Genomic DNA, 27,740 nt, shown 5'->3' on the forward strand with positions numbered 1-27,740 from the left:
AGCATAATGTTTCACATTTCCTTTTTTATAGCTCCTTTAAGGCTATAGCTACTCTCCCTAATAATGGAAAAGAACAAAATTAGTTCTTAACATTCTGTTACATACAGCCAAAAAAAAACCATTCCTTCATGTAGACTTCTGTTAACTGGATGATGAAAAAAATCTAAGTACTACACCTGTAGTACCAAAATTTGATTAAACGTTCCCTAAACAGGCATGAGAAAAGCTGAATTTAAATACATTATGTATTTGCCCACTATGCTGCCCTTCACTACAAACTTGGCTTGATGTGAGGTAGAATGCACTGACACATACCTGTGAGAGGAAGCTGGAATTAGCATAAAAAAGAATGAAACCAATTTAAAAGAGACGTAGCACTTTATATATCCAACAGCAGACATGTTTTCAACCCAATGCCATTTAGAACTCTGATGCTCTACATATACAAAAATATTTAATTTATATAGTATCTATATGTGATGGAAGGAGTGAGTCTTGAATAAAATACTAAAGTCTGTCATTACTATAACAACAAATTGTTCCTGCTCTCTAATACTGGAGGGTTAGATTTTTTTTTTAAACACAGTTTTAACTGGCTTGTTGGACGTTGCTACAAGCAGCAATTTAAGTAGTATTGAAGCTGGGCCACTGCTCAATTAAAAATTAATACAGAAAGCTAACGTAGTCACAAAGATGGGCTTATTTTGTATGAGCTTGGATGTTCAGCCAGCTATTCATCGTTTGACCCATGAGGGATCTTTGGTGATATCTGTATTTTCTGGGCCAAGTACAGCCAGCCCCCGAGTGCTCTTCCCAACTGCAAGATACCTGCAAGAAGAAACAAATAAGTTGCTGCATTCAGTATTCTGTGACTCTCCTAAACAAGTTAAAATATTTCAAGAAAAAAAGCTGTTGGATATAAACCCATTGCTTGCTTTTACAACAGCTTTTTGAATTTACAGTGTTTTTTTCCCCAGCCATCACAATACAACAGTCACTGAGGCGTAGCCATAACTAGCCTGTCTGCTTAAACTTCTGCAGTGGAATTCAAGTCTAAATAAGCACAAAGTGGTAGAAGTCAAGAAGAACCAATTCAGCCAGGAGTTGGACAGCAGAGGAGACATGTTCTTTAGAGAGTTTCTGGGCTTTTGAAAAGTAGAACAATCACCTACAGATTCAGAATTTAAGAGGGAGGCTACATGTGTTAGAGTGCAATATGCAGGATATAATTAAATCTCTCTCGGTTACAAAAGCAAGTAGTAAAAGTAGGACAAAAGGCCAATGAAAGAAATAAAATAACATAATTGTAGCAACTTTTACAAACTTGTTCAAGTTCAGCATTTGTGTAATTTTTCAAATAAGCAGCTTCCCCCCCTCCCCCATATTCTGAGCACAGACTTACTCGTTTGCTACATCAACCAGGTTATCTTTGTTAACAGCAAAAAGCTGCTCTCTGTGTGATTGCTTCATTTCATCTGAAATCCCGTATAAGAAATGGTCCATACCTAAAAGAAAACAAAGCCACATACTGCAACAATGTACTGGAATCCCAGCTACAACAGCATGCAAGGAGTGCAGAGTAAGACAAGTACTTGTGCAGGAAGGGAAGAATAGAGACTACAATTTGACAGCCATACTGTGACAAGATTTAATTGTAAACCAAAGATCATAGACTGGGTAATGTACATATCTAGAAAAAAAATTCATTCTATTTTGGTAACTGATACAGTTCTATGCTTTAATTTCTCAAAAAAAAAAAAAAAAAAAAAAAAAAGAAAAAAAAAAAAAAAAAAAAAAAAGAAAAATTAAGACATTCATGTTTGGAAAATAATTCTTGTAAGTTCTATTTAAAAAAAAAAAAAAAAAAAAAAGGCAATTTTTTTATTATAGTTGCTTACATTTAACTCCCAGCCAAAATTTTTTCCTCTATTCTACCTTCATCTTCTAACTGTATTCATTCACCTAATATTGAGGAGCAGCTTGAATATATATACCTCAGCAGAGAGACTGAACACATTCAGCATTTATAAAAAGGAGCAATGGTAATCAGCATCCACCAAGTACAAATTTCACCATATGATTTAGTTTAGTTAACTATTTTCTCTCCTTTAAATTTAAAAACAAATAAATATCCCAGTGCTGAGAGGCTGGTGAGAATGTACCTTTATCTGAAGGAGCTATTGGTGCATCTACAGCAGCAAATACTGCCAATTTAGCTTCATCAATGTCTTCTTGCGTGAACTCTCCAGACTTGGCCCATTCAACTGCTTTTTCAAATGTTTTCAAGGTGGCTAATGAATTTGGGTCCCTTAGTGGAGAAAAAAGAAATTACTGACTTGAGTCTTACAGCATGAAGTACAGTAATTACTTTGTTCTTACTTCATTCAGTTTACTATGCATTATACAAAACATGCATACATAAACCAAACTTTGTAGAATAGAGTGAACCAAATGTATTTTGAATTGTTGAGTACACAAGGGTAGCAAGCTCAGATGCTAAAAGCAGCTTCATGGCAGTGTGCAGAGAATTGGTATGAAAGAGATGGTAAACCAGTACTTCATAATCCACTATCAATTTGCTTCAGCAGCTTAGTAGGCATAGCTTTCATTAAGAACAGCAGCAGTATTTATGATATACCGTATCTTTAAGTTGCTTTTCCTGCTACACCTCTTTTTGCTCCCCGTAAAACAGGTGCAACAGGTCAACACCTACTGAAATACTAACCAAGACAAGTCCTGCCACGTTGAAAACTTTGCAGAGAGGCAACGCTGTTCAGATTTTAGCCAGGAATCTTGCCCAAGAACTGTGTTAGTCTATCTTTAGTAAAGAAAATGATTTAAAACAGAACTCTATCAGACTCATGACACTTCTATTGGGAATTATAGCTAGTTTTCAATACTTTCAATTCAAACTTTATCTGTAAATACTTTTGTAAAACTAAAGCAGGTTAACTGTTCCAGAATGACAGAAAATGGAAAAGAAAATATACTTTCTGCAATCTAGCTCATTACTAGCAACGCTTTCTGAATGTTTTTTGCTGAATCTCTGATGATTCCAGCCAATGTCACCAAAAGAGGCTTATTTTTTCAAAAATAAGACCAGCAGAAAAAGTGCCCTTCTACTCCAGAATCTCAAAAGTTTACGAGTCTCTTCAACCCATGACAAAATAAATGAAAACCTGTCTTATACAAACCTGGTGCAAAGGCAACACTGATTGCTAAACCAGCTGAGGTAAACTAGACTTTCCCAGGGATAGAAACCAGAGAAAGCAAGGAGAGGTTTGTTAACAAAACTGATATACATTAAGCAATTAACCTTAACTGCATACTTGGTGCTGAATTACTTTCTTGTCATTCAATATTTGTTTTGTTTCATTTAATCTTGAATGAGAGCTGCAACTAAGTCAAAGATGCATGCAAGTGTAGTCAGTGGTCCCCTGAGATATGAACTTACCTGTAGGAGTAGAAAGTGAATATTCCATTGTGATTAAGTTTAGCACCTCCACCATAAGCCCCTCCTTTCTCTCTTATTTCTCTATGTAGGAACTTAGAAGTCATCAACCGTGCAAGAATTCGAAGACTGTAATGAGAGAAATAATAGAAAAGATATTAAGTGAATTGGGTAACACTAATATTCTCAATTGCCTCTACTATTCAAAAAGATCTCGATTTACAACACACTGCTTCTTGTAATCTACAACATTAAGTAACATTTAACAACAGCTGAGTAAAGTGACATAGGTGTAAGAGTTGCTACTTTTGAACAATCCTTTAATTCCAATTGTTTCCCCTGAATGAAACACAGAAACAGCTTCCTAACTGCAACTCTGTTACATGTGATAGGAGTGTCACTACAGACACATTGAAGCAAGTAGGGCTATTATTCCAAAGTTAGGGGTTAGTAGCCCTTAGTTACCTCATCTCAGCGCTTACTAAAACAGGGCATTCACAGATTTAACCATGTTCTGTAAAGAATTTGTCACAAATAAACCACAAAGCTTTTATTGACACTGCATTTTCAACAGTCGACCTATAACTTCCTATTTTGTTTAGTGTTATGCAGCACACAAGTACGAGCTCCCTGCTGATTCTGCTTCCTACCTTGCGTAGTCTGTAGCTGTGTAGGGAACTGTTCGAACACATTCCCCAATATAGTTGACTGGGAAGGGAAGTACAAAATGTGTCTTCATTGGGCATGGTTTGAATGTAGGATCCTAAGAGGAAAGAAAACATTATTGCCACAGCAGAGATGAGATAATTTATTCTTTTGAAAGCTCTGGTTTTTTTTTGATAACTGTGAAACTCTGCCAGACAGACATACATACATATGCTAAAGCTGCCAGGTGACTTACACTGCAATCAGTGTTAATACATTCAGCTTGCCCACATTAGCAATCCAGAACTAGAACTGCCTTAGGAAACCAGAGTGTGTAGATACTGTACATCAGCTACTACTTGCACACCTGCTTCTAAGTTGTCCATACATTACATTATTACCAAACAGTTTTGAGATGCATACTTCTCTGTCACATCTTTACTCTTATCGAAGCATTCATAACTCTCCACTTCCACATCCATCCCACTTGAGTCCATCTATTAACTACATGTATTGAATCCTAAAAACAACACTTCTCCCCACAAAAAAAAAAAAAAAAAAAAAAAAAAAGCTGTTTTCTGATAAGCAGCAGTTACTTGAATTTCACAGATCTCCTGCAGTAAACTTGATTCTTATTCAGAATCATAATCACTTAGGTTGGAAAAGACCTGCAAAAGATCAAGCCCAACCAACAACCTGACCTACCATGTCTCATCACTAAATTGTGTCCCTTAGAGCCACCACCACACATTTCTCAAATACCTTCAGGGATGCAGATCCCCTCACATCAGAACTTCCAATCCTTCTTATGTCTCCAGGCTCCTAAAGCACTCAGTTTTCTCTTTCACTCATATTCCTATGTGCTTACTTAACTACAGAGCCTTAAACACTCTCAAAAGCTTTTACAATTACATTTCAATACTCTCAAATGTTTCACAACTCCAGAGATCTGCTCCCCAGCTCCTCAGCTCCCCCACATCTCTGCATGGTTAGGCCAAGTACAGTACCACGTGCATGACCTGTCAGCAAGAAAAATCTTCGGCTGTGCTTTCACTGCCTTTTCTCCATGGGAACTCAGGTACACAAAGCTGCATTTCTCTCCTACACCCAAACCAAGTTTTTATTTTTTACTAAACTGTCACTGATGCTCTTTTGTCTGGTGTCATTCAGATAGAAAATCATTTAGGAAGTAAAGGAAGGAAAAGAAGGGGATAGCTATGAGCAACAATACAGAGATTTTTACAGTGTATTTTCTGCAATCATGGACATGAAGTCAGCTACGTGATCTCCAAATCAGAACCAAAAGCAAAACAACAAAAAGGATGACAGACATATGAAGTTTTAGGAACTGTTTAAACAATACAGTGTGGGATAAAGGGCACACACACACTGGTATCCTCAACCAATACTGTACTTACATTAATTAGCTTCCTTGTGATCTGCAAACTACTAAGCATTTTGCTTCCCACAGGTCTGACTTCTGAAGATTTCTACAAAAGATCCAGTCCTCATATTAGAAGATGACTTAAACTAAGAATACTTTAATTGAAATCCCTACTCCCTCATATTTCCTGTGGTAGCTTTTGAAACCACCATCAGCCCATATGTCTTCACAAACATAAGCCAGCTACTTGATTATTTCTTTATATTTGTATTTCTAAGCAAATGCTAAATAAATCTACTTTCAAGAGTAATTTTGTACCAAAAGACACCAAGAGAAATATTAGAGTCCCCAAAAGTTCTAGTCAACTGGGTAGTGAAGGAACCTACTCTAGTTCTAGAAATTAAGACAGTGGATTCTCTGCCAGCTGGATCGAACCAAGTACAATTTGTGCCAAACATCCATCCAAATAATGAAGCAAATTCCTACACAACTGAGGAACTTCATCTTACTCCCTACTTCCATTTGGCCAGCATGCCAAGTAATGCACAGCTAAAAAAGAAGTTATAGTTTCATGTGATAGAGAAAGGAAGAAAATTTTCCTTCATCTCATGCGTATGCAGTCACCTAAGGATAAGATCAGGCAGGCGATCTACAGGATTACTGTTGTCTGTTTTATAGGATGAAGACAAGCTGCTGTATGTTTTGCCACAAAGCCAGCCTATTGCAGAGCTGACTGGCCAATTTATTTAGACATCTCTGTATGGATAGTGTTTGTCTTCAGATTGAACAATTGCCACTACAGAAGATCAAATATAGATATATTTGATGCATTAGTCACAGTGATTTCCTACCTCAATCACATGGGGACGAACAGGTTTTCTCTCCTTTTTACTTCTAGTTATGCCCTTTATGAATTTCTCTACTTCTTTCGATGCCTCCGACATCTGTTGAGGTGTTGCGTTCACGGAACATCTGTCAAAAAACACTTTTTACTACCTTTTTGTGGATTTGCAGTCTATTATAATTTGCACCACTGTGCTTAAGAACTTTCTATAAAATCATCAGAAAATTTCACCTGTGATCACAGATAATCTTTATCGCAGAAAATAGCATAATAACTCTAAGACAACATCTGATATGCCGAAAAAAAATACAGCCTAATTATTTTTTTATTTTGTTTGCCCCAAACCAGTAGTAGCTATCCACCACTTCTCAGCACAAGATATGACTACACAGATTTCACAGAACAAATGTCTCCTTTGTATTCTGTTTTTACGAGCGCAGCTACCATGATTTTGAACAGCACATATACCTCAGTAATTTTACTCATCATTTTCTTTGCAAAACAATCTACTACAATTTAACATCAAATTGAACTACCTTTGAAACCAATGTCTTATTTGGCCCAACTGATACATAAAGCAGGCTTCAAAACACCCCTATTTGTTATTGCAGAGAAAAAATAAAACAAAAATAAACCACATTAAACTATGACAATGCAATCTAACAGTATTGCTCTTGAGCACTTTTCAAGGTAAAAAAAAAAAAAAAAAAAAAAAAAAAGGCAGTATATTGACAGAATATCCAACATCTGAATTCTGCATTTGTTGTAGATTTCACCTGTTAAAAAAAACAAAAGCCACAGCTACCATCAAGTTCTTAAGCTCATAAAACATGAACTGAACATTTCTGCAGTATTTCCTCAGGTCTTCTGTTTCACAGGACTGCAATACTGAGACATGCCTTACTGACAGGTCATGGCCTCTCTCTTACCACAGTGTTTCTTTCCGTTTAAGCTAGAACTCACCTGATGTTGTCGCTATTTAGCAGGTACTTCTTAATCCGTGGTAGTTTGCGTAGTACTGGTTTAACATCAGGCATTTCTGCTATTCTCTTCATTAACTTCACCTGCAATAAAAGGGCAGAACTACAGATGAAGTCATTAGAAAGATTCAACAGAAATCAGCACTGCCATTCCACAGTAGAGAATTTGAGCCTCACTTAAAAACACCATTAACTTTTCACCTGATCCATCCCACTGAACATTTCTTGCAGTTCTCCAGAAGGCGTAAGGTTTTTGCTAGCTCTAATAGAAGCATATAAATGCCCACAATCTGGAATCCCATTTGATAGCTCCTGGGCAGTCTTCTTAACCAGCACTCTGAAGTGCTCTTCCTCCTCAAATCGAGGGCTGAAAGAGAATAAAAACAGGCCTCTACATCTCATGCAAAATCACACCAATGGGCTTAATTAATACTGCATCTTTCATTCAAGAGAGCACCTTCTCCATTTAATCCATTACACAGTCATCAAAGGATGGGGTACTTAGATTTGCTGTCTGGACATGATCCTGGGTAACACAATCTAGATGGCCCTGCTTGACTGGGGGACCTCAACCAGAAGGCCTCCAGAGATTCCTTCCAACCTCAATCATTCCATGATTTAGTGTTTGGGAGTCACTCAAGATAAAGTTATGAAAACAAACGTCAAAGTAGGATCTGTAAGAAGTGACTGGGGCAAGAGGGAAAAAGAGAACCCCCAAAACCATGCAAAAAAATAAAACAAAACCCAAAAAACAATGTACAGTACTTGTTAAATATTTCACTCCATAAATGCATCATGTCTGGCAGATTTCTATCCAAGCACAGAGATGAAAAGAGCACACCCTGAAGGAAAAAAAAAAAAAAGGAAAACATACACAAAAAAACTCCTTTGGACAAATAACTAAAGCAATGGAGAAACATGCAAGAATTTTCGTCATGGAAGCAATGCGGTGGTGCCAACCTAATATTTCACAAAACAAAAATACTTCAATGAAGGCTATGTTACTAAAATCAGAGCAGACATGAAATGTGATTGACCATCACACAAAGCAAGCCTGCTGATTACTGATTCTCAATAGTAAGTAAAAGCTTAGAAATAGAGTTTTAGCTGTTCTTTATATGAAGAATAAGGAACTGTTCTGGAGATGAATCTTTCTGCAAAGAATCTCCCTTACTCAACTTCATGATCAATGGGGAACAGACTACAGGAAGCAGACCTCAGTAACTCTGAAATATCTTAAGATTTATTTATTGCTAAAACTACAGTGCCCAATGCTAAGATCTAACAAACCTGAAAAGCACTGAATGTTTCCCAATCACAGTTAATAGGGACATATACACATTAACAGCAATCTCCACGCACAGCACTACTCCATTCTGTCCCTAACTCTTGTTTCCAAAGTTTTGCAGAACCTAAAAATATAGTCATATGTTAGCAAAACCCTGCCTTAAAATGGATGACTGTGTCACATGCTTCCCTTAATGCAAAATATTAAGGTATCATAATTGTCAAATATATATTTTACCCAAATATATAAGCCCTTTTGCACTGTTTTCAATGCACATTAACTGATGCTCTACTGGAAGCCCTGAGTGACCTTAACTATTGAGCTGTTATTGCAATTTAACATCAGTAAGTTTATGATTAATTTACCTGTTCGTACACATCCAGGTGTGAATCATCTGGAATGATATGTGGGCTGACAGACATCCCACCTGTTTTTAGTTCTATCCTCTGGGCTTGTTCCCTGTAATCAAGGGCTCCACATCCCAGCCTGTGGAAAATAATCAGATTTATTTCCATTTTCACTGTATGGGAAGACTAAGGCTTATAGACCAAATGTGAAGGAAACTTCACATTCTTTTAGGCAAATACAATGCAGCAACTAAGCAATTTGCAGTGTTATCAAGAAAATGTAATACTTCACATCTTACTAAAATAATAATAATAATAATAATAATAATAATAATAATACACCAAGCCATCAGCTAAAACCCACTGCAAATTCAAAATGGAGTATTAAAAAGGGTGCTTAGTGTACAGGCTTGCTCCCAACATACACATGGAACTAGAGTAGAAGCATCACATAAGCTGTTATCACTACTAAAAAGAACAGACTCCTTCTGGCCCAGGTCACTTAATATGTCTGGTGCCACTCTTGCCCCTTTGTGAGTGTTCCTTTGACCACATTGTGAAACCAGACCAAGAAAAATCTACATGAAAACTTAAATTTCAGCGAGGCTTTTTTCCATTCAGGTAAAATTCTCCATCTGGGGAATGTTCATGTCGACACCCAGGAACAAAGGAATGCAGAGAATGACAAAGGCTAAAGGAGTTGGCAACTCAGTGAGGAGAGGGAAGAATCAGTGTTCCAGCAAGACACCAACTTATCACTGTCTCCTTCCTACAAGAACAGCCACTGAAATTATTAGAAGCAGTGTTATTTCAGTAAGCTGAAATATATCTTACTGCTTTAGATTCTAGCAAAGTAAATGTCTCACTTTGTAATGACGTTGCAAAACAGCGGCACATATGGTTTGAGCTCCTCCGGAAGAGTGTTCAAGCTGGAAACAGCTCTGAAGTACACAACCCCATTGGTTGGCTGAGTACAGTACTGGACAGGAACTTCATCAGCTAGGGATGAATAAACAAGAAAAGAAAAGGTTTCCTCTGTAAGTACATGAAAGCAAAACCACTTCTTACAAGAATTAAGTTATTTTCTGTAATCACTTCAGATCCACTTTTTGTTTTTAACTTGGAATATTGCACTGAATGCTGGACTGCAGTGGGGGTTGTGTTTGTTTCTTTTTTGTTTGTTTGTTTAGTTTTGTACATGGTAAAGTAAGACATGCCTGGAAAATTTAAAGAGAGAAGTTACACATTTTACGTATAACACTCAAGTGATGGAATGATAATTTGTTCCTGAATGACTTGAGAAGTTTTTCTCTTTTACTTGTTTTTTTGGTCTTTCTACCTCAAAGGCTGAGAAAAAAAGGTTCCCACTTTGTACGTTCTACTGTAACAACAGCTATTAGAATAAACACAGTTCTCACAAAACAGGTCATTTTAGTATCAAAATTATCCAGTACTTGACACTTGCTGACAATTTCGACAAAAATTTCTGTTAAAAATATACTGCAGAGCAATGTCACCTGCAAGATTTGAGCACAACCATGACAAAATTGAGAGCTATGACTTCTTACTTCCTATCAATCCATAAGGAGAGCCATGAGCAAAGCAGGACACATTTTCAATGAAGTTACAATGAGCGATGACTTCTCCATGGTTCTTGCACATCTTATTTTTAAAAACAGGTAGGAGGTAGGAAGAGAGCACTAACAAATGCTTCCTGCACCCTAGACAGTGCTTAAGTCTCTGGAAAGCAGCAGGATTGCTCAAGAAAAATTGAGCATACCTAGTGACTTCTGACTGCAGGGCAGGGCAGGCAGTGAGAAAGTAGGAGGCAGGGAGCTTGCGTCAGATATTCTGCTAAACAAAGAGCAGGCAACTGGATTGCAGCTGGGAGTACCTCAACATCACCCCTCAGAGGTGACATCAAGAATTTTCTACACACCATTGCAATCTACTGCAGAGGTGGTGGACTAGAGAAAAAGGGTCACAGCTATGGGCAACAAACAGTGAGAATCACTTTCAGATTTTTTTTTTTTTTTTTTAAATTAATTTCGCCCAAAGAATTCTTGGTACTCCTTGTTTAAAACTTTATTCCAGTCTACAATTCTGAAGTCTAAGGCTATCTGGAAGCTTGGCTTTTGCAGACAAAAAAGGCAGGAGCTACATGGTCCAGACGTTTGCCTGACCCACAGTTCTATTGCAGTTTGTTTTGGATATTGCTTTTAGCTTGTTGGAACACCCTCGACTTCGACAAACAGTCAAAATCAAACAACTCAGGCCAAAATGACTGCCTTTTCCTTCTCCACAGGCTATAGCTGTTTGTGTTCTGTTTCAGAGTATGACTATTTACAGCTAGGCATGTACATAAACTTCTTTAAGATGGAAGAAGTGCCATAGTTGTGCTAGTAGTTGAATAACAATCCAATAGTGTAGTCCTTGACAGGAGAAAATACTGGTTGCACCAACCTGCAAATGTTGTCTCCAGCACAGTGAATGGGATTTTGGGCTCAATATCAGACACTTTTAGAGCTGGGAGACAAGAGGTATCCTGAGGTTTGCTTTGAAGATCAATTAATTCCAAACCTAATAAAGAAAGCAGAATACTAAAGTTCACCATTTTCATCTTCTAAATCTTCTGAGGTGATGCAGATCAGAAAAACGTGTTTTAGTCTAGCATTTTCTATCAACTGTTTCTTTCAAATATTGCACTGAAACAAATTCTGCACACTATTGTGTCAGAAAAAAAACACCATACCTTTGTAAATTCCTTCCTACACACTCCCTTCTTTCACATCCTGCTTACATGTACTTCAAACCCTGAAGAAGTGATATCTGTCAGTCCGCCCTATTGTCCAGCTCTGCAGACACCATTAGGCAACGCAGACCTTGGTTCTAACTCATAGGAAATCTTTCTCAAGTGTTGTCAGTACTCTGATGCAGCTAAACCATTGTGCTTTATCTTACATTGCAGCCTCTTTCAGATTCTAGCTGGCTGCCTATAAGTATTCTCAAGATTATTTTTGTATGTAGACAAACTCATCTGAAAGATCGTCTTCCCCTATTCCCCTCCCAGGGACACTGCTTCTGAACATTAACTCCATTTTTTATAGGATTTCTGTGCCTAAATCAACGTTTTAACAAAAAGACATGGCTGCTCAAGGTTTCCAAGTTCATGTTATTCCTCAGAATAAACCAAACAATATTATTTCTATAGTTGGCTTTTTAAGTAGAAAAGAAATACAATTACAAAATGTAAATTTTATAGAAGCATGGAGCAAACTTCATGTGCTCAGAAACAAAGAGCTTGAAGGTAAATGGTGCTATTCACCTTGTACTAATTGCAAGTTAGCAAAAAAAAAAAAAAAAAAAAAAGCAGATAAATTTTAAAACATTCCTCCTACTGACTGTTGCCTGAAATCTTTGATCATTTCATTTTCTAACTGCTAAAAGTAATGGAATACACCAACCACATAGTTTAGTATAAACTGCATAGCTTCCTAACACATGTATTACACAAGCTTACCAACTATAACAAAAAAAAAAATCCAGTTCAGAACAAATATTGGAACATGTTTGATATATTTAAAGAATTTAAAATAGTTTACAGAGCAATAGCTTAAAAAACAAACAAACAAACAGAGTGTATTTTTAAACAGTTACCCAAACAAAAACCATGTATAAGTATGTTAACCTTTTTCAAAGATCTGGGTTTTCTCTTCTTCAGAAAGAGCATTGACCTTCTTTTTCAGTTTTTCTGCTTCCAGTTTTGCTTGCTTATCATGGTAGTCTTTCTCTGGACTCATTGACAGAGTCAATCTATGCGGGTTATCCTGCAGAAATGCATCCCAAAACAGAGAATTATTAATTTTGAGCGCTGCTTCCACCTGTGTTGTCTCAGATTATTGCTTCATCAGAAGTAGATCAGAACAGCCCATGCATTACTTGGTTCTACCATATTATCAAAAGAATCACAAACAGGCTATTTAAACTCCTCATTTAATGAAGCAGTTTGCTGCTAGGGAGGATATGAGAGGCATGAACAAGAACGAACAACTTTTGGAGAAATTTTAGAATGGAGTCCGATTCCCCAAACAGCATACAGTGCTTGTGTAATTAAATCTAGGTGAAACAACTGTGTATGACACTGCAGAGCAGTATGCCATAACTTATATCTGGAGAACGTTCTAAGATGGGGAATCCAGTTAACTGCAGGAGAATTTCATTTAACATCTCATTCAACCTGCCCAAGCTTGAGCGCATAGCGATCCCAAATGACGTAAAATGTGCATGCCTTGTCCTGCTCAAAAATGCCTTACAGTCTTGCTGGTAAAGGGCTCCATGCATTATGCAAGCATCACTGCTGTCAAATTTCTTTGTTTATACTGCACTGTGGAATACTCATAACAAAATTACTCAGCAGCTACCATTTTATATAACAATGGGGGGCTATTCAAAAGACAGGGACCTCAAAAGTGCCCATTTCAATGTAGGAATCAAACAATGAGAGACACACCCAATAATTTGAAACACTGTAATTGGATTCCCTGTTTTATGAGCTTATCTCCCCTGTGGTTATACAGAAAGACAAAGGAAACATGACTGACTACAGAGTTAAAGAGTAAAATGCCAAGGACAGATAAACAGCATCCTCTCCATTGCTTCCAGCCTTCCTGCTTTATTAATCTTCTGGCACAACGTACAACATAAGGTGCATCATCTTGTGATATCAGAAAATCCAACAATTCTCATTACTTCTGTTGAGCAGTGTTTTTATCTCAGAACCCTCAGCAGAACTGCATAGTCAAGAACATTCTCAAAAATACTGTATTTCTTAACAGCCAAAAATTTGACAGTTCCTTACTACTTCCATACACTAATAATGCCTTTAGGAAAACAGATGCCACTGTTTCCTGTCACCTTTGATGTATGTGAACAAGCATTTACCCAAAGGTAAATCGAGCTGACAGTTAAGTATCACAGATGAGTCCTTCAAAACAACTTGAATAATTTAAGCAAAACAATAAAAAAAAAAAAAAAAAAAAAAAAAAAAAACACAACAAAACAAAAATAAGAAAGACACTTCAGCACTGCTGTCACTGGGTTTTTACTAGCTAATGCAGAGGGCTTCGAATCATTCAATGTCATAATGCCTTTGCTGTTTTTGAAATTGCAAACACTCCAGTAAAACATATACACAGGTACACATGAAAAAGAGCAGAAAGCCAAAATTCAGACAACAACTGAAGGAATGTGAAGTGCACTAAAACAATCTTATTTAAACAGCCAAAAGTCTTTTCAAGGAAGAATAGAAAGCTATACACAATACACAACCAGGCCCATAAACCTCTATCCACGTCTTTTCACATGCCCTTCTATAGCATCAGGCATAAGAGTTCAATTAAACATTAGTATTTTATTGTTGTTCTGGTATGTGAATTACCAAGTGTCCAATTTTTCCAGTTTTAAGTTCTCACTTTAGCCATTTAAAATTAACATGCTTCATTAAAAAGCACTGCTGTTTATCTACATCTAAAAACAGACAGTATGAAAAACTCAGTACCCTTCAGTTCAAACCACAGAACTGTGATTCAAAAATTAATACTGTAGTTATCTTCCTGAACATGCTCCTACCTTAAAATACATTTTAACTTTTTCCTGAAGAAATGTGGGATTTTCTTTAAGGCATTGCCTGAACCGTGACACTTTATCTGCAATCTTCAGGAGCTCCACTGGATCCCCATCTTGATTCCAGCAGGAGGCTATATACTGAAAGGCAAAGGGTAGTTAAATAAGCAGGACAATCTACATGCGTTTCCATAACTGGCAGCATCTGTGCTCCAAAACTACCTTACCATCTATACCTGAACTGTAGACATGTAGTAACTGATGAACACTTTCATTAGATTGAATAGAACTGTAAAGCTGAAATATTTATTCAGACTAAAGGACTATACCACCAACATCACCTGTCCTTTGCCCCCCTCCATTCTCTTCTCCGACTTTATCGTAACAAATAAACTTACTTTCTTTTTTTGCAAAGGTGTTTACATCTGCATTCTGGAAATTTGTGACAATACTTTTTCCCCTGTTTTAAAATAAACATTTTTTTTTTCAGACCAAGAAACAAGGAAAAGCAGAGCAGGAAGTGGACACAAAACAGTTTATGAATATTACAGTCTTTTACCCTATCAGTCTGATGAAGTGATTTAATCAACAGGAGTGTCTCATGGGGCTCAATTCTAAGGCCAGTTCTGTTCCACACTTTCATCAATGATTTGGATGCAGGAGTTGAATGCATCTTTTATAAAGGTTTCCAAGTTGATAATAAACCAAGAGGTAGTATTGACTCACTTGAGGGACAAGTGGCCTTGCTGAGGGATCTAGATAGACTGGAGCTTTGGGTGTACAGAGAAATCATGAAGTTTAACAAGAGAAACGCCAGGTGCCACACTTGGGATGGAGTGATGACAGAATGACAGATAAGTACAGATGGATGCAAGTGGTAGGAGAGTAGCCCCACAGAGTCTAGAGAAAGGTGCTGATTTCAGCAGGCTCAACACGAACCAGCAGTGTGCCTGGCACCCAAGAGGACAAGCTGCATTTTAGGATGCATTAAACACTGCATAGCCAGACAGAGGCAATTCTCCTGCCATATTTAGCATTTGAGGTCTCACCTCAAATATATTGTATATAGGTCTGGTCACCACTTTATAAAAAGGACATTAAGGTAGCTGAATATGTCCAGGGAAATAAAAGCTGGTAAAAGGGCTGGAAGGTAAGTCCTATCAGAGGAAGCAGAAGACACTTAGATTGTCCACTTGAGAGAAAAGGAGGCTAAGAGATGATCTCACAGCTCTCTGAAGCTCTCAAAGGAGGGGAAGCACAGAGGGAGACTTTGATCTCTTCTCCCTGATAAACTGACTCTCCACACACTTTTCATGCAGAACCTAAGAAGAAAAGGGATCTGGAGACTGTTTGTGTTGAACAGTCACACAGATAAAACATAAGCAAGCTGGAACGGGCCATCATTTTAGAATACAATTTCTACAGTTTTAATTACCTCAGAAAGAAAAGGAAACCTACAGCTAAAAACAAAAGCTAGCTACCAGTTTCTGAATTCTCCTACTTATGTTTTAAATGAAGAGATCACACAGAGTACAATCCTTCCAGTGGCAGTGTTAGTAATTATATTTCTTATATTACAGCGGCACAACCCTACATTCCAAAGAAAAATACAGTCTTTTGATTTGATTTCTATAAATAGATAAGCAACTGGCCAAAACATACCAAGAGTCAGCATGACATTTCTTTCTTACAAAAGTAATCAGAATGTGTATGGGAACTGTTGAATCACAGTCTGAACCACTGATTGATCACGAGAGGCAAGCACTGAGTCAGCCATGGGAGCACAGGTGAAGGCAATTCACTTGTGTGCCCAGAAGAGCCACAGCCTGGCTGCACATTTCCTAGACCCCATTTAAGGGCTGACTGCCACTAGGGAAGGATCTCTTTCTGGAAATCCCTACTTTTGGAGCTTTCTACTGTGAGACTAGGATACAGGTGAGCATTTCATTTTCGATTGCCTCTTTCCACCACAATAATCTTTCTAACTATAAAACCTGTAAAATACCAGCCTAAACACACCATGCTACTAACTAAACTAATCAAACATTGATCTGTACAGTCCTACTTTAATCAAAGCTCCTATTCAGGCAAAGACAGCAGGTTCACTGCCTGATTAAATCATGCAGTGTAGAGTCTAGCAATAGCTTGAAGACTCCTGAAAAGAACAAATATATACAATATGACAAAGAAAAAGCCAGAAAGTGAGAAGTTGTAGGCTTTTGATACCTAAAAAATGACCTCCATATTTTATAAAGGTGTACCAAACAGATTTCTAACTTATTTCTACAGAAAACATCGCACACAAGAATATATACAAACTTACTGACGTCAAGGCAAGACCAAAACTCGTAGACTGGTGCTTCAGCTGGATTTCAATTTTGTGAAGTAGAGCTTCAATCCTATCTTCTTCAAATCCTTTCCTTTGAGAAAGCATGAAGAGAGAAGGAAATCGTATCCATAAGCACTAATTGCTCTTAGTGAAGTTATGAAAATGAATTATGGCATTGATAAGGGAAATATTACACCATGATGTCTTACACACTGAATTAAAATTGATAGGAAAATCTTATCGTGATGTGTTATTTAGTGAAACAGCACCAGTGTCACTGAACTCCTGAAGGTTATGCTGATGAATATGCTACAGTAGAGGAAGTTACAGATAAGAGTTTTAAGGGTAATGAGCAATATAACTGCTTCTTCAGTAATTTTTTTTTAAACTTAATTAAAATTTCGAGGCATATTAACACACACACACACACACACACACACACACACACACACACACACATATGTATTTTTGTGTAATTAGTAGTAGTTGTATATAAAGACATATCTCTAATTGTAAAAGACTGTATGAAAGAACAGTAGTCTCCAAAATTTTAACATTACTCACACAATAACTTCATCAACTGTTCTGGCAATAATCTGTTTCACAGTCTCAATGTCTCTCTCAGCAATACCCTGTAGACCCACACTGAAATAGGCTTCTCTTGTTGAGCTATTAAACCTAGAATAAAACACATTTAACTCAGCAACAACTAGTACAACTTAAGCATTAAACCTGCCAGCAAAGGCAAGGGGGAAATATTCTTTTCACATACACAGATTATTAAATTCTAGATAGAAAAAAAAAAAAAAAAAAAAAAAAAAAAAAAAAAAGGGAAGAAATTGAACTTAAAAGAACTTTTTGTTCAATTTCAGCAGCAGCACACTGTTAGGAAATGATATAGTATACGATATTAGAGAAAGACAAACATTTACAGAAGAAAGCTAGTCTTTTCTGTTCATCTTCTAGTTCATCAGTAAGTACCTTCAGGTAATAAAACCTCCTTCCTAAGTGAAAAATTCAGCTACCTGTGCAGCTGAAGATATATATTCCACTTCTAAGCAAGCAAGAAGAACAGTACTTTTAATTAGTACATTTAAAGAAGTATTTGCAGAGTAAATGTTGAAGGTCAAGTATTTTGTTTTTATTGTAATTACTTTTAATGGCACCTGAGGATGGGAAAAAAAAAAAAAAGAAAAAAACAGTTTTGCTCAGGCTGTCAGGGACATTATCTATGAGAACTCCTCTTTACAGAGACAAACTGTTACTCACATAAAAATGCAGCATTTAATAATTTGGATCAAAGCCAACATGCAAAAAGCAATTAGCGTTAATCAAATCTAAAAATCCACTATTTCTTGTTAAAAAAAAGAATAGATTCAATGACAGATTCAGATGTCAAATTCAGGAATACCAAACTCAGGACTCATCAGCACAGTCATTGATGCACACTGAAGACAACTCACTGTATGAGTCAAGATACATTAAACATACAAAAGGCTTAGCTGACAAAACATACAACTGAATCACTTCTTCAGTGTTTGAAGACAGATACCATGCCCTGTGGTATCAAGATATCTGCACAGCACTGGTATTCATGACAAAGGACTTGCAGCAAACCCGAAAGAGATAACTTCAAGCCAAGCAGATTATCCCAAGGCATTACATTCATACTTTATTATTATGTTTAGGATTTGCACTCAAACATCTGAGATAGTGGAAACAAATAATGGTTTTTCTCATCTTCATATCTAATATCAGTTAGATGTTCATGCCCTGAAATTGCTTCCTTTTGCTGACAAAAAAGGCAAGCTATGATGAGCAGCTAAGCCTGTAGTGAAGTTAACAGAACCCACTCATCTATAGGTTGCAGTGCAGAACTAGTTAGTTTAGCAGACTGCTTGCAAATACTACTTTCTGAATAAATAAACATTGACATACATACCCTTATCTCACTGTGGAGATGATAAATGAATGGTATCTAATTGCATTAAAACACATTTCTGCCAAACTGATCTAGTGTTCATCACAGAATTGAAGTAAGAAAAAAACAGTAACAGTGCACCAAAAAAGCCAACTCATTTTTATCATTCTTTCACGTAACACCAAACACAAAAGATGAAAACTCCAAGTAAATTAGAGTAATGAAGGCACACTGTGTTCCTATGTACATATTTTTCTTGTTGATAACATGAATAGTTAACACCAAACTTCTTTAAAACTAACACAGCTTCTAACAAGATACTGACAAGCTAAAATTTAGACCTGACAGTGCTTTATCAGGAAAAACGATTCAGATTCTTCTGATGTGGTATCTGTTGTCTGCATGAGAGACAGCTTTTTCAAACTTGATATTGGTTTACATCTTCTCTAATACTGTTTTATAGTGATGAAAGTTAAATTGTAACACTTACCCAACATCAGGAGAAAAATCTGTACCAACGCCAGACTCAATTAAGGCTTTGTAAAATGGAGAATTTGGTCCATCAACCAATAGCGAAGACAAGAGGCTTAGCGTGAAAGTTTCAAAAACATCTGTAATACTGAAAAAAAAATATTAATTATTAAAAATCGTCAAGCTATGAATATGTAACACCAAACGTCTCTGATTTCATTTCAGAAGAATTACTTCTACAAAACCATGTAATGGAGGCAAGGGAGAAATAATTATGACTTATGAACACCACACCAAACTTAGAAAATTAAGAGCTCTGGGTTTTTCACTCATCATAAACAGTAATTCTAGAAACTCTGCAAGCTCACTTGGTACACAAGGACAAAAGTTAGCAACTGGTTTAGAAAGAAAAACTGGAAAAAATGGAAGGCAACCGAAATAATAAGAAGCCAGTTTTCCCAAAGCCTAACCCACTGAATAGTTCTGTGAGAGCGTGGCTGATTTTCCTTAACTCTGCCTGCTAAAGAGAAAGACAAGAAAAAAGTCTCAGCAAATTAAACTCTCCTTTGTTAAAGAAGGATTTGTCTAGTTCTCCCCCACAGGGCTGATTAAGAATTTTTTTTTATAAGACTTACTCTGTCAACAAGTAACTGACACTGACAGTCGTCTGCTTGGAAGGATCAGCAGCAAATGAGTCTAAACCACATGTTATATGGTGTTCTTGCTGTAAAGTATTAAAAAAAAAAAAAAAAGTACATTTGAGGGAGACTAAAATTACAAATTTTAAAAAAAAATGACTGTTTACATCCTCAAATCCTCCTCACAAAAACCTAAAATAATTTTGCAGATATTTACTCACAAGTATGCATACAGACACACAATATTTACTCAGTATACCTTGAAAAGATAAGAGTGGTAACTTCACTTTTTACAAGAGGAGAAATAAACAGGATCAAGAAAATCTGTCCATAAATAACACTCTAAGCACAGTTTCAAACTAAAATTTAAGCTTCCAGGCAAGGTAGGGAAGAGAAGGTTTTAAATGAATGGAAAAAGTTATTTTGACACCAACCTTTCGAAGTTTAGGTAACATTAAAGAATCATCTCCTGATACAAAGTATTAACACTCTTATCCCTAGTTCTAGGTGCTTCACAGTAATAAATGCTCCAGTTCTCTAAATGCTGAGGGCATATGAAAACTAAAATAATTAAAATGAACAAAGGTATGGAATAATTACACTACTGAAATGCTAAAGTAAACATTCTTTTTTAACCCTTTTAACAACAACAACAAAAAGTTTTAGCTCACTTAATACACTTACAAACAAAGAAAATAACCCCAGCTGGGCTAAAATGTTATGCTGTTATACTCAAGTTTCTGCAATTTCACTACTGGATGTGCATTTTTAATTTTTTTTTTTTTTTTTTTTTTTTTTTTTTTTTTTAATACATATAGAGATATAAAGACATCTTTAACTTAATACTTACAGGCTTTTCCCAGAGTTTTTGTTTTGGGATGTCAGTCTTCAATTCAATTCGTTCAAATTTTACCAGTGCATCCTCATGAATTTGTTTCAAATGTTGTTCCAGTGGAAAATTACCATAAGTGAAGAATCTGCATTTCAAACAGAAGCTTAGAATTAAGAAACAGATTTTTACAGGAAAATCTACAGGGCTCTTTTTGGTTTATTCATTTGTCTTTCATTATGAATTTAATGTGATTTCCAATGACTCTCTTACATCTACAAGGAACATTATTTTAAGATTTAAGACCTACCACGGTTTGCCACGTACATCAAACCCACAGCTGTACTGGTAAAATTCCACAGCACTTCTCAGTCTCTGTGTTATGCTTTAGAGTCCACAAAAACTCAAATTCAGTTAGCTGCAGTATTATGCAATATTGCAAGAAGAAAATACTAGTAAATAACTAGGAACCATAAGTCCAGTGCTCTAACATTTCAGAAGACATTTGTTATTGTCCTCACTCATAATGTATAAAATATGATTATACATTTCTGAACCAACCTGTAAAGCACAGCTGAGTTGTGCAAGTTAGTCTATCAAAGTACACTCCCATACCTACAAGAAATATTACTAACTTCCATTGGACTAAATACGGGCATGGTGTATGTCTCAGGTAAACGTTATTCCTCATTTAAAATCTAAACTCAGGTACAAGCGAATATTTGGAATGATAAAAAAAAAAAACAAACCAAAAGATGGTGAATTCAAAGTCATGTCACAAGCTGATGTTCCATGAATGAATTACATCGACCACAGAATTAGTACAGAAGAAAGAATACCTCATATTTTCAAGTAGATGTTTAGCTTAATGACCTTAGCAATACCAACAGAATAGATGCAGCAATACCAACAGAATACCAACTCAAAGGGATAACCAGTGTTTAGAACCCAAAATAGTAGGGCATAACTCAAGAGCAAATGAACAGTCATGCACTCTCAACTTCTTTATGAACTTCTAATCTGTATTGATTTGAATCTGTTTCTGTACCACTTCATCTGTGCTACTTGTGCTGTAATTCTGCATTACTGCCAAGTACTTACACAATGTTCATTTCCTCACAACACATAAGTTAATGGAGAATCACCCGTAAATAAAACTCCATACAAATCATCAAAATCAAGCAGGCACACGTAGCCTAGAAAGTGTACATTAGCCACCTCTCATTCAGAAGCCACTGCCTCCAATCACCCTTCAATTCTCTCCCTAAAACAAATTCCTTTCTTGTTTGGTGCTACGAGATATGGTTTAGTAGCTTAATGGGTAGTAATGGTGATAGGAGGACAGCTGGATTAGATGATCTTTTAGGCTCTTTTCAACCTTGTAATTCTATGATGTTGTGGTAGTTGCTGGAGAATACCATACAGCTGGTTTCCCCTCATAAAACCACAATGCTAACTCGCTATATAACCTACTAAGATACAAATTTCAGATACCTGGAATTGCTGGGATGATAATGTGAGGCATGGAACTGTTTAAGCTGCTCCCATGTGAGATCAGGAATACTTAAGGGATGTCCACCAGATACTACACCATAGGTATGATCAGGAAGAAGTTTATTCTGCAGGTGCTGTGCAAATACCCTCTCGTTATCTGTCTTAAGAGAAAAAAATACCACATTTTAGTAAAGTCATTAGAGCACATTTCAAATATAAGAAGTGGTCCATAGTAAGACTTGAGTTCTAACTTACACTCCTAGAACTCCTCACATAAGAATTTGCTCTATAGACCCATATACTTTGATAAAAATAGCTGCGTTATTATGTCAACTTAGAAGTTTTACAACAAAATCCATTAGCAAGGTATTCTTTTATATGCAAACAAATGTTCAACAGTCTAACCTCATGAATAAAAGTTTGTTTGCTGACTTCACTGAAGAAAAAAGAAAAAAAGAAATCCACAAAACTTACAAATGCCCCTTTCATTTCATTAAAAACAACTCCTTTGAAAACTAGAGGTGTCTGAGGATCAGCTGGGTTCTCATGTTCTAACCTCCAACCTTCTTGCCTGAAAAAAAATTAATAACAGGAAACATTGCTTGGGAGCTCAAGAGATCATTTGTTTGATTTTGTATTTTTGTTTATAAATCTAAAAAAAAAAAAAAAAAAAAATTCAAGTTTGCTTTTCATCTCAAGCTTACCAGAAGTCTAGCTGCCGCAAACACGGAAAGAAAGCTGCATCCAAATACACTGACAGGAGATTCTGGAAATCCTTGGGATTTTGTGTTGAAAATGGATAGAGTGTGTAATCACTAGCTGCATACAAATAGACATAAAAGATCAGAATTTTAGGAAGTCTGAGGTGTATTCTGCTCTCATTTATATTGAATCATTCACCAATATAAATAATTGGTGAAGAAGCTTACTAATTAACTAATATATTAAGACTGCTATTTATCAAACATGCAAGCATAGAAACAATTGCCTTATTGTGTACTATAAAGCTCTAGTTCTACCAGGCCTTTGTAACTGCAAATGATCTGTCATCTTGCTTTGTTAGTTTTCAACCCCTCATTCACAGTTTCTGAACCTCTCATTCACACTTAATGATAATAGCTCCCCAAAGGGGAAAAAAAGATCCACCTTACTCATGTTAAGACAAAATTCATTTACTTCAGGCTCACCTGTGAATGCATTCATGAAAGTGGACAATGATCTGTTTAACATTTTGAAGAATGGATCTCGGCAGGGATACTGTTGAGAACCACATAATACTGTGTGCTCAAGGATATGTGGGACCCCAGTGCTGTCCATTGGAGTGGTTCGGAATTGCAAACTTAAGAAAGACAGAACAGAGAAGAATGCATTTACTTGCTATGAGAAGCCAACCAATGTAACAATGTAACAAAGCAACTGTCAAACCTGTAACAGTTGCCAATATCAACAGTTACATTTACAACATTTATATCCTACTTGGAAATATGATCTCTTCTATTCAGTTAATTAGCTGAAAAACCTCATATACACACAGTTTTTAGTCAAAACACTCAGGAAAAGCCTGTGGAAGCTTATGGTAAAAAAGAAGTTCTACGTCTTACAACTACATGTCAATTTATTAGAAAATCTAGTTTCAGAACCAGAGGTATAGAAGGACTTGGAAGCCATCGCACCGTTGGAAAACTATGATCTAATCACTATCACTAAAATTTGGTGAGATGAATCATGACTGAAGTGCTGCAATTGATGGCTATAAACTACTCAGAAGGGCAAAGCAAAGAGGCAGAAAAGGATAGGTATTGGGATTGTCCCCTATGTTAAAGAAAAAAAGTCTGAAACGCAGAGATGTCACTGAAAAATAGCAACAAAAAGCAGATAAAGAGCTTATGAATGAAAATTAGAGGCCAAACCAACACAGAAAACCTTGTGACTAGTGTCTACTACAGGCTGCCTGATCAATGGGAGGATGCTGATGAAGCGTTCATACTGCAAGAACAGGCACTGCCACACTCCCAGGCTCTGATTATTCTAAGGGAATTTCAAGTACCCTGACATCTGGAAAAATAGCACAGCAAGCCAGAGATTCCTGGAGTGTGTTAAGATTGACTTCTTAATCCAGGTGACAGAAAGCCCAATTACAGGAGCAGAATTACTGGACCAACATAGATAAACTAACTAATGGAGAGGGGTCAGTACTGGTGACAGCCTGGGCTACGGTGATCAGGCCTGTCAGAGTTCACAGTCTTGAAGGATGTGGGCCAGAAGAGTAAATTCATGACCTTGAATCCTAAATGAATTTTCCACTGTTTAAGGAATTAATGAATGGGACCACTTGGGAAACCATCCTCAGGGATAAAGGAGTAGAAAAGAACTGGCTGCTTATTAAGGAATTTTCCCTTGTAGCACAAGACCTTTCAATTCCCATGTGTAGGTAATTGGGCAGGAGATCAGCATGGCCGTGTAAGGACCTCCAATATTGAATTTTAAGACAGAACTGCACAAACAAGAAGTATAGACATACATTCCTGGGTAGAATACAGTAATACTGCTCAAGAATGTAGAGGTGTGTAAGGAAAGCTAAGGCACAGCTGGACCTGAATTTGGAAATTATGGTGAAGAATAATAATACAAATACATGGGTTGGAATAGGAAAACCAAAGAAAGTACACCCTTCTCCCCAGTGAATGAGACAGAAAGAACTAGAGACAACCAAGGTGGAGAAGACATGGAGAGGTGTTCATTCTTTTCCCTTCAGTTTTCACTGCCAAGCACTCTTTCCACATCTGTCATGTCTCTGAACCTCAGGGCAGTGTCTTGGAGAATGAAGTTCCTTCCATCATAATAGAAAATCAGGTTTGAGACCCAAGCATCCATGATTCCATGGGACATGAACTGCATCCTAGTGCCCTGAGGGGAACTGGCAGATGTAGTTAAGCCACTTTCCATCATATTGGAAAAGTCACAGCAGGCAGGAAAAATCCAGAGCGATTTAAGAAAAGGAAATATCACACCCATTTTTAAAACTAGTAATGAGGATCACACTAGGAACTACTGATCAGTCAGTCTCACATCAGTGTTTGGGAAGATCGTGGAACAGATCCTCCTAGAAGTTATGTGGAAGCACAAGGAAGACAAGGAGGTGATTACAGAGAGCAATCATGGTTCCACCAAGGGCCAATTGTGCCTGACTAATCTAATGGCCTTCTACAAAAGATTGACTGTACCAAGAGACAAGGCAAGCTTGCCCAATAGCTGCCTTCCAATGCCTACAAGGTTACAGTGGAAACAAGTTATTTGCATAGATACACATGATGGAAAGAGAAGCACCAATGACCATTAAATAATACAAGGAAGGTTCTAACGTGATATTGAAGAAAGAAAATCTACATGTAAACAGTTAAATCCTGAGAAAAAGTTGCTCAGAGAAGCTGCGGAATCTCTGTCTTCGGAAATTTTAAAGGTCCACTTAAGTATCTGAGGAACTTCACTTGAGTTAAGCGTTGGTTCTGTTTCGAGCAGCATGCCGAACAACAGACATTGTAACATCTGTTACAATCTGAATTACTGTAGGCAAGAACCATAAAGGAAGTACTTCTGTCTTTGCTATCACAGAAAAGTCTAATTACGAAGCTGAATTACAATGTATAAAGCACAGGTTGATGCTGGATGTGATACGTATACATCTTTACCTGAATAGATTATTGGAATCCTCACGAGCAACATGTAAATATCTGGCTCCTGTACTGTCATGACTAAGCTTCACTGCAGTCAAGAACAGCTCAGGAACAGCTGTCACCTGTATTGGAAGAAAACATCTGTATTACAAACTGACTGCTAAGAGATCAAATAAATTAAGGATGACATAGCAACAGTCAGTTCACTGATCATGTGTTTCTATGATTTATGAAATATTTGTATGTATTTAAATAGAAAATATATTAAAAAATACACTACGTTACAATCGGAGGACTTACTCATCTGGTGTAACTATTAGGACCAGAATAAACTGCTCAAAAATTTAAAGAGAAGGCATATATTCACATATCAGTGGTCAGGACAGCAGAAGGAAACTAGAAGAACTCAATTCTACTATTGATTCTGTTGTTACTAATGACCGTAGAATACCTTCATTCTCTACTTCAACTTTTTTCCTTAGAAGTAAAAAGAAATTCCCCATATTATTCCTATTGGGAGTTTTCAGTAAAGCAACAGAAGTAGTTCTGAGGATAACATATCATTTAAATGTCTCCTATAAACCAGCACACAGCGGGGTATCAATCAACTGTCTGAACTTTCAGCAGGCCACACTGAATGCTCAATGTCTGCAACACACAAACTCCCATTGTGCAGCATTTACTCTGGAGCAGCAAATCCCCTTAGGGACATGTGTTAATGATACGTAAAGAATTCAGTCACAAAAGGATAAATACAAGCAACTACTGCACCATTTTTAACAGACCACTTGTGGCATCTATGCAAATACCTGCATAGCATACAAACTCTTGCCCTCATTTTGACATTTTTCCCATCAAGGGAAAATTTACCTGCACCAGCAACACAAAGAAGAGGTAATGCTCACCTGAGTTACCGTGAAGCCGTGGATTTGTTCTCCAACCCTATACAGCAGTGCCCGTTCGTTGGCAGGAACGCTCTTCCACCTCCATGACTTCTGATTCAGAGACCTGAAACAGCACATCTCCTGTTGGAGCACCTCAGGGCCACAGGAAGGGGAGCCAGGCACGTTCCCTCCACCTGGCGCTGGGGAGGGGAGCTGAGGTGCTGCTGAGGAAAACACGCTGCTATATCTCGGTGCTGAGGGGCAGCCAGCACGGGGCCTTCCTGTCCACGCCAAGGGAGCAACGCGCCATTCCCCGCCCCTAGGCTGAGCTTTTCTCCGGGCACAGGAGCCGTGGGGCCCGCAGGGCAGGGAAGGTCGGGCCGCCTACCGCAGCGAGCCGAGGGCCGAGCGGCCAGCGCCCGCGGTCGAGAAGAAAAGCATGAAGGGCCTCCCACCCGCTCCCTTGCTTCACCCCCGTCCTCACCGCCCGCGGCTCAGCAGCCCCGCGGCCGCCCGGTAGCGGCTCCACATGGCTCAGCACCCCGCCGCAGGCCGACAGCCTTGCGGACGAGCCGGGCCGTACAGCAGCGAAGCAGCGCAGGCGCCGCAGCCCCACCTGCATTGGCGGCGGCGGAACGCCCCGCCCGCCACATTGGCCCGCCCCACTGGGCGCCTGGGGGTGGTGTGGGCGCTGAGGGGTTGTCCCACACCCGGGGCGTTTCTGGGGTGATCTGTTGTAGATAAGACGCTCGTAAGCGCCTGCTAGAACGTCTTCGTAAAAGGGGCCTCAGAACAGTGTTACACCCACCTACGGCGCCTGTGCGTTCTAAGTCTATGCCTAAGTTTTCATTCCTTTCATTGTGCAAATCAGTACAGTTTGTAGGTCATAGCTTGATAAGGCATTTCATAGCTCTCTTCCACAAGGCCTGGTCACCAAAT

General features: G+C 37.7%; 1 protein-coding gene across 1 annotated transcript; it reads right to left on the minus strand.

Annotated features, from left to right (window-relative positions):
- Window positions 1-359: 359 nt before the first annotated feature.
- On the minus strand, window positions 360-27,426 carry PITRM1 (pitrilysin metallopeptidase 1). The gene is made up of 27 exons (XM_052693145.1): window positions 27,286-27,426; window positions 26,823-26,925; window positions 25,933-26,039; window positions 23,431-23,582; window positions 22,948-23,062; window positions 22,718-22,814; window positions 22,244-22,404; window positions 20,771-20,897; window positions 19,918-20,006; window positions 19,302-19,430; window positions 17,455-17,568; window positions 16,885-16,981; window positions 14,568-14,702; window positions 12,628-12,766; window positions 11,403-11,519; window positions 9,806-9,938; window positions 8,958-9,078; window positions 8,070-8,146; window positions 7,506-7,671; window positions 7,288-7,388; window positions 6,332-6,452; window positions 5,515-5,586; window positions 4,102-4,214; window positions 3,455-3,580; window positions 2,163-2,308; window positions 1,403-1,505; window positions 360-828 (listed from the first exon to the last, which is right to left on the minus strand). The coding sequence occupies exons 1-27, from the start codon at window positions 27,330-27,332 to the stop codon at window positions 735-737; spliced, it is 3,102 nt and encodes a 1,033-aa protein (XP_052549105.1). The 5' UTR covers window positions 27,333-27,426; the 3' UTR covers window positions 360-734.
- Between the last annotated feature and the right edge of the window lie 314 nt (window positions 27,427-27,740).

Source organism: Tympanuchus pallidicinctus, unplaced genomic scaffold, assembly GCF_026119805.1.
Source record: "Tympanuchus pallidicinctus isolate F22 unplaced genomic scaffold, pur_lepc_1.0 scaffold3, whole genome shotgun sequence".
Lineage (NCBI taxonomy): Eukaryota > Metazoa > Chordata > Aves > Galliformes > Phasianidae > Tympanuchus > Tympanuchus pallidicinctus.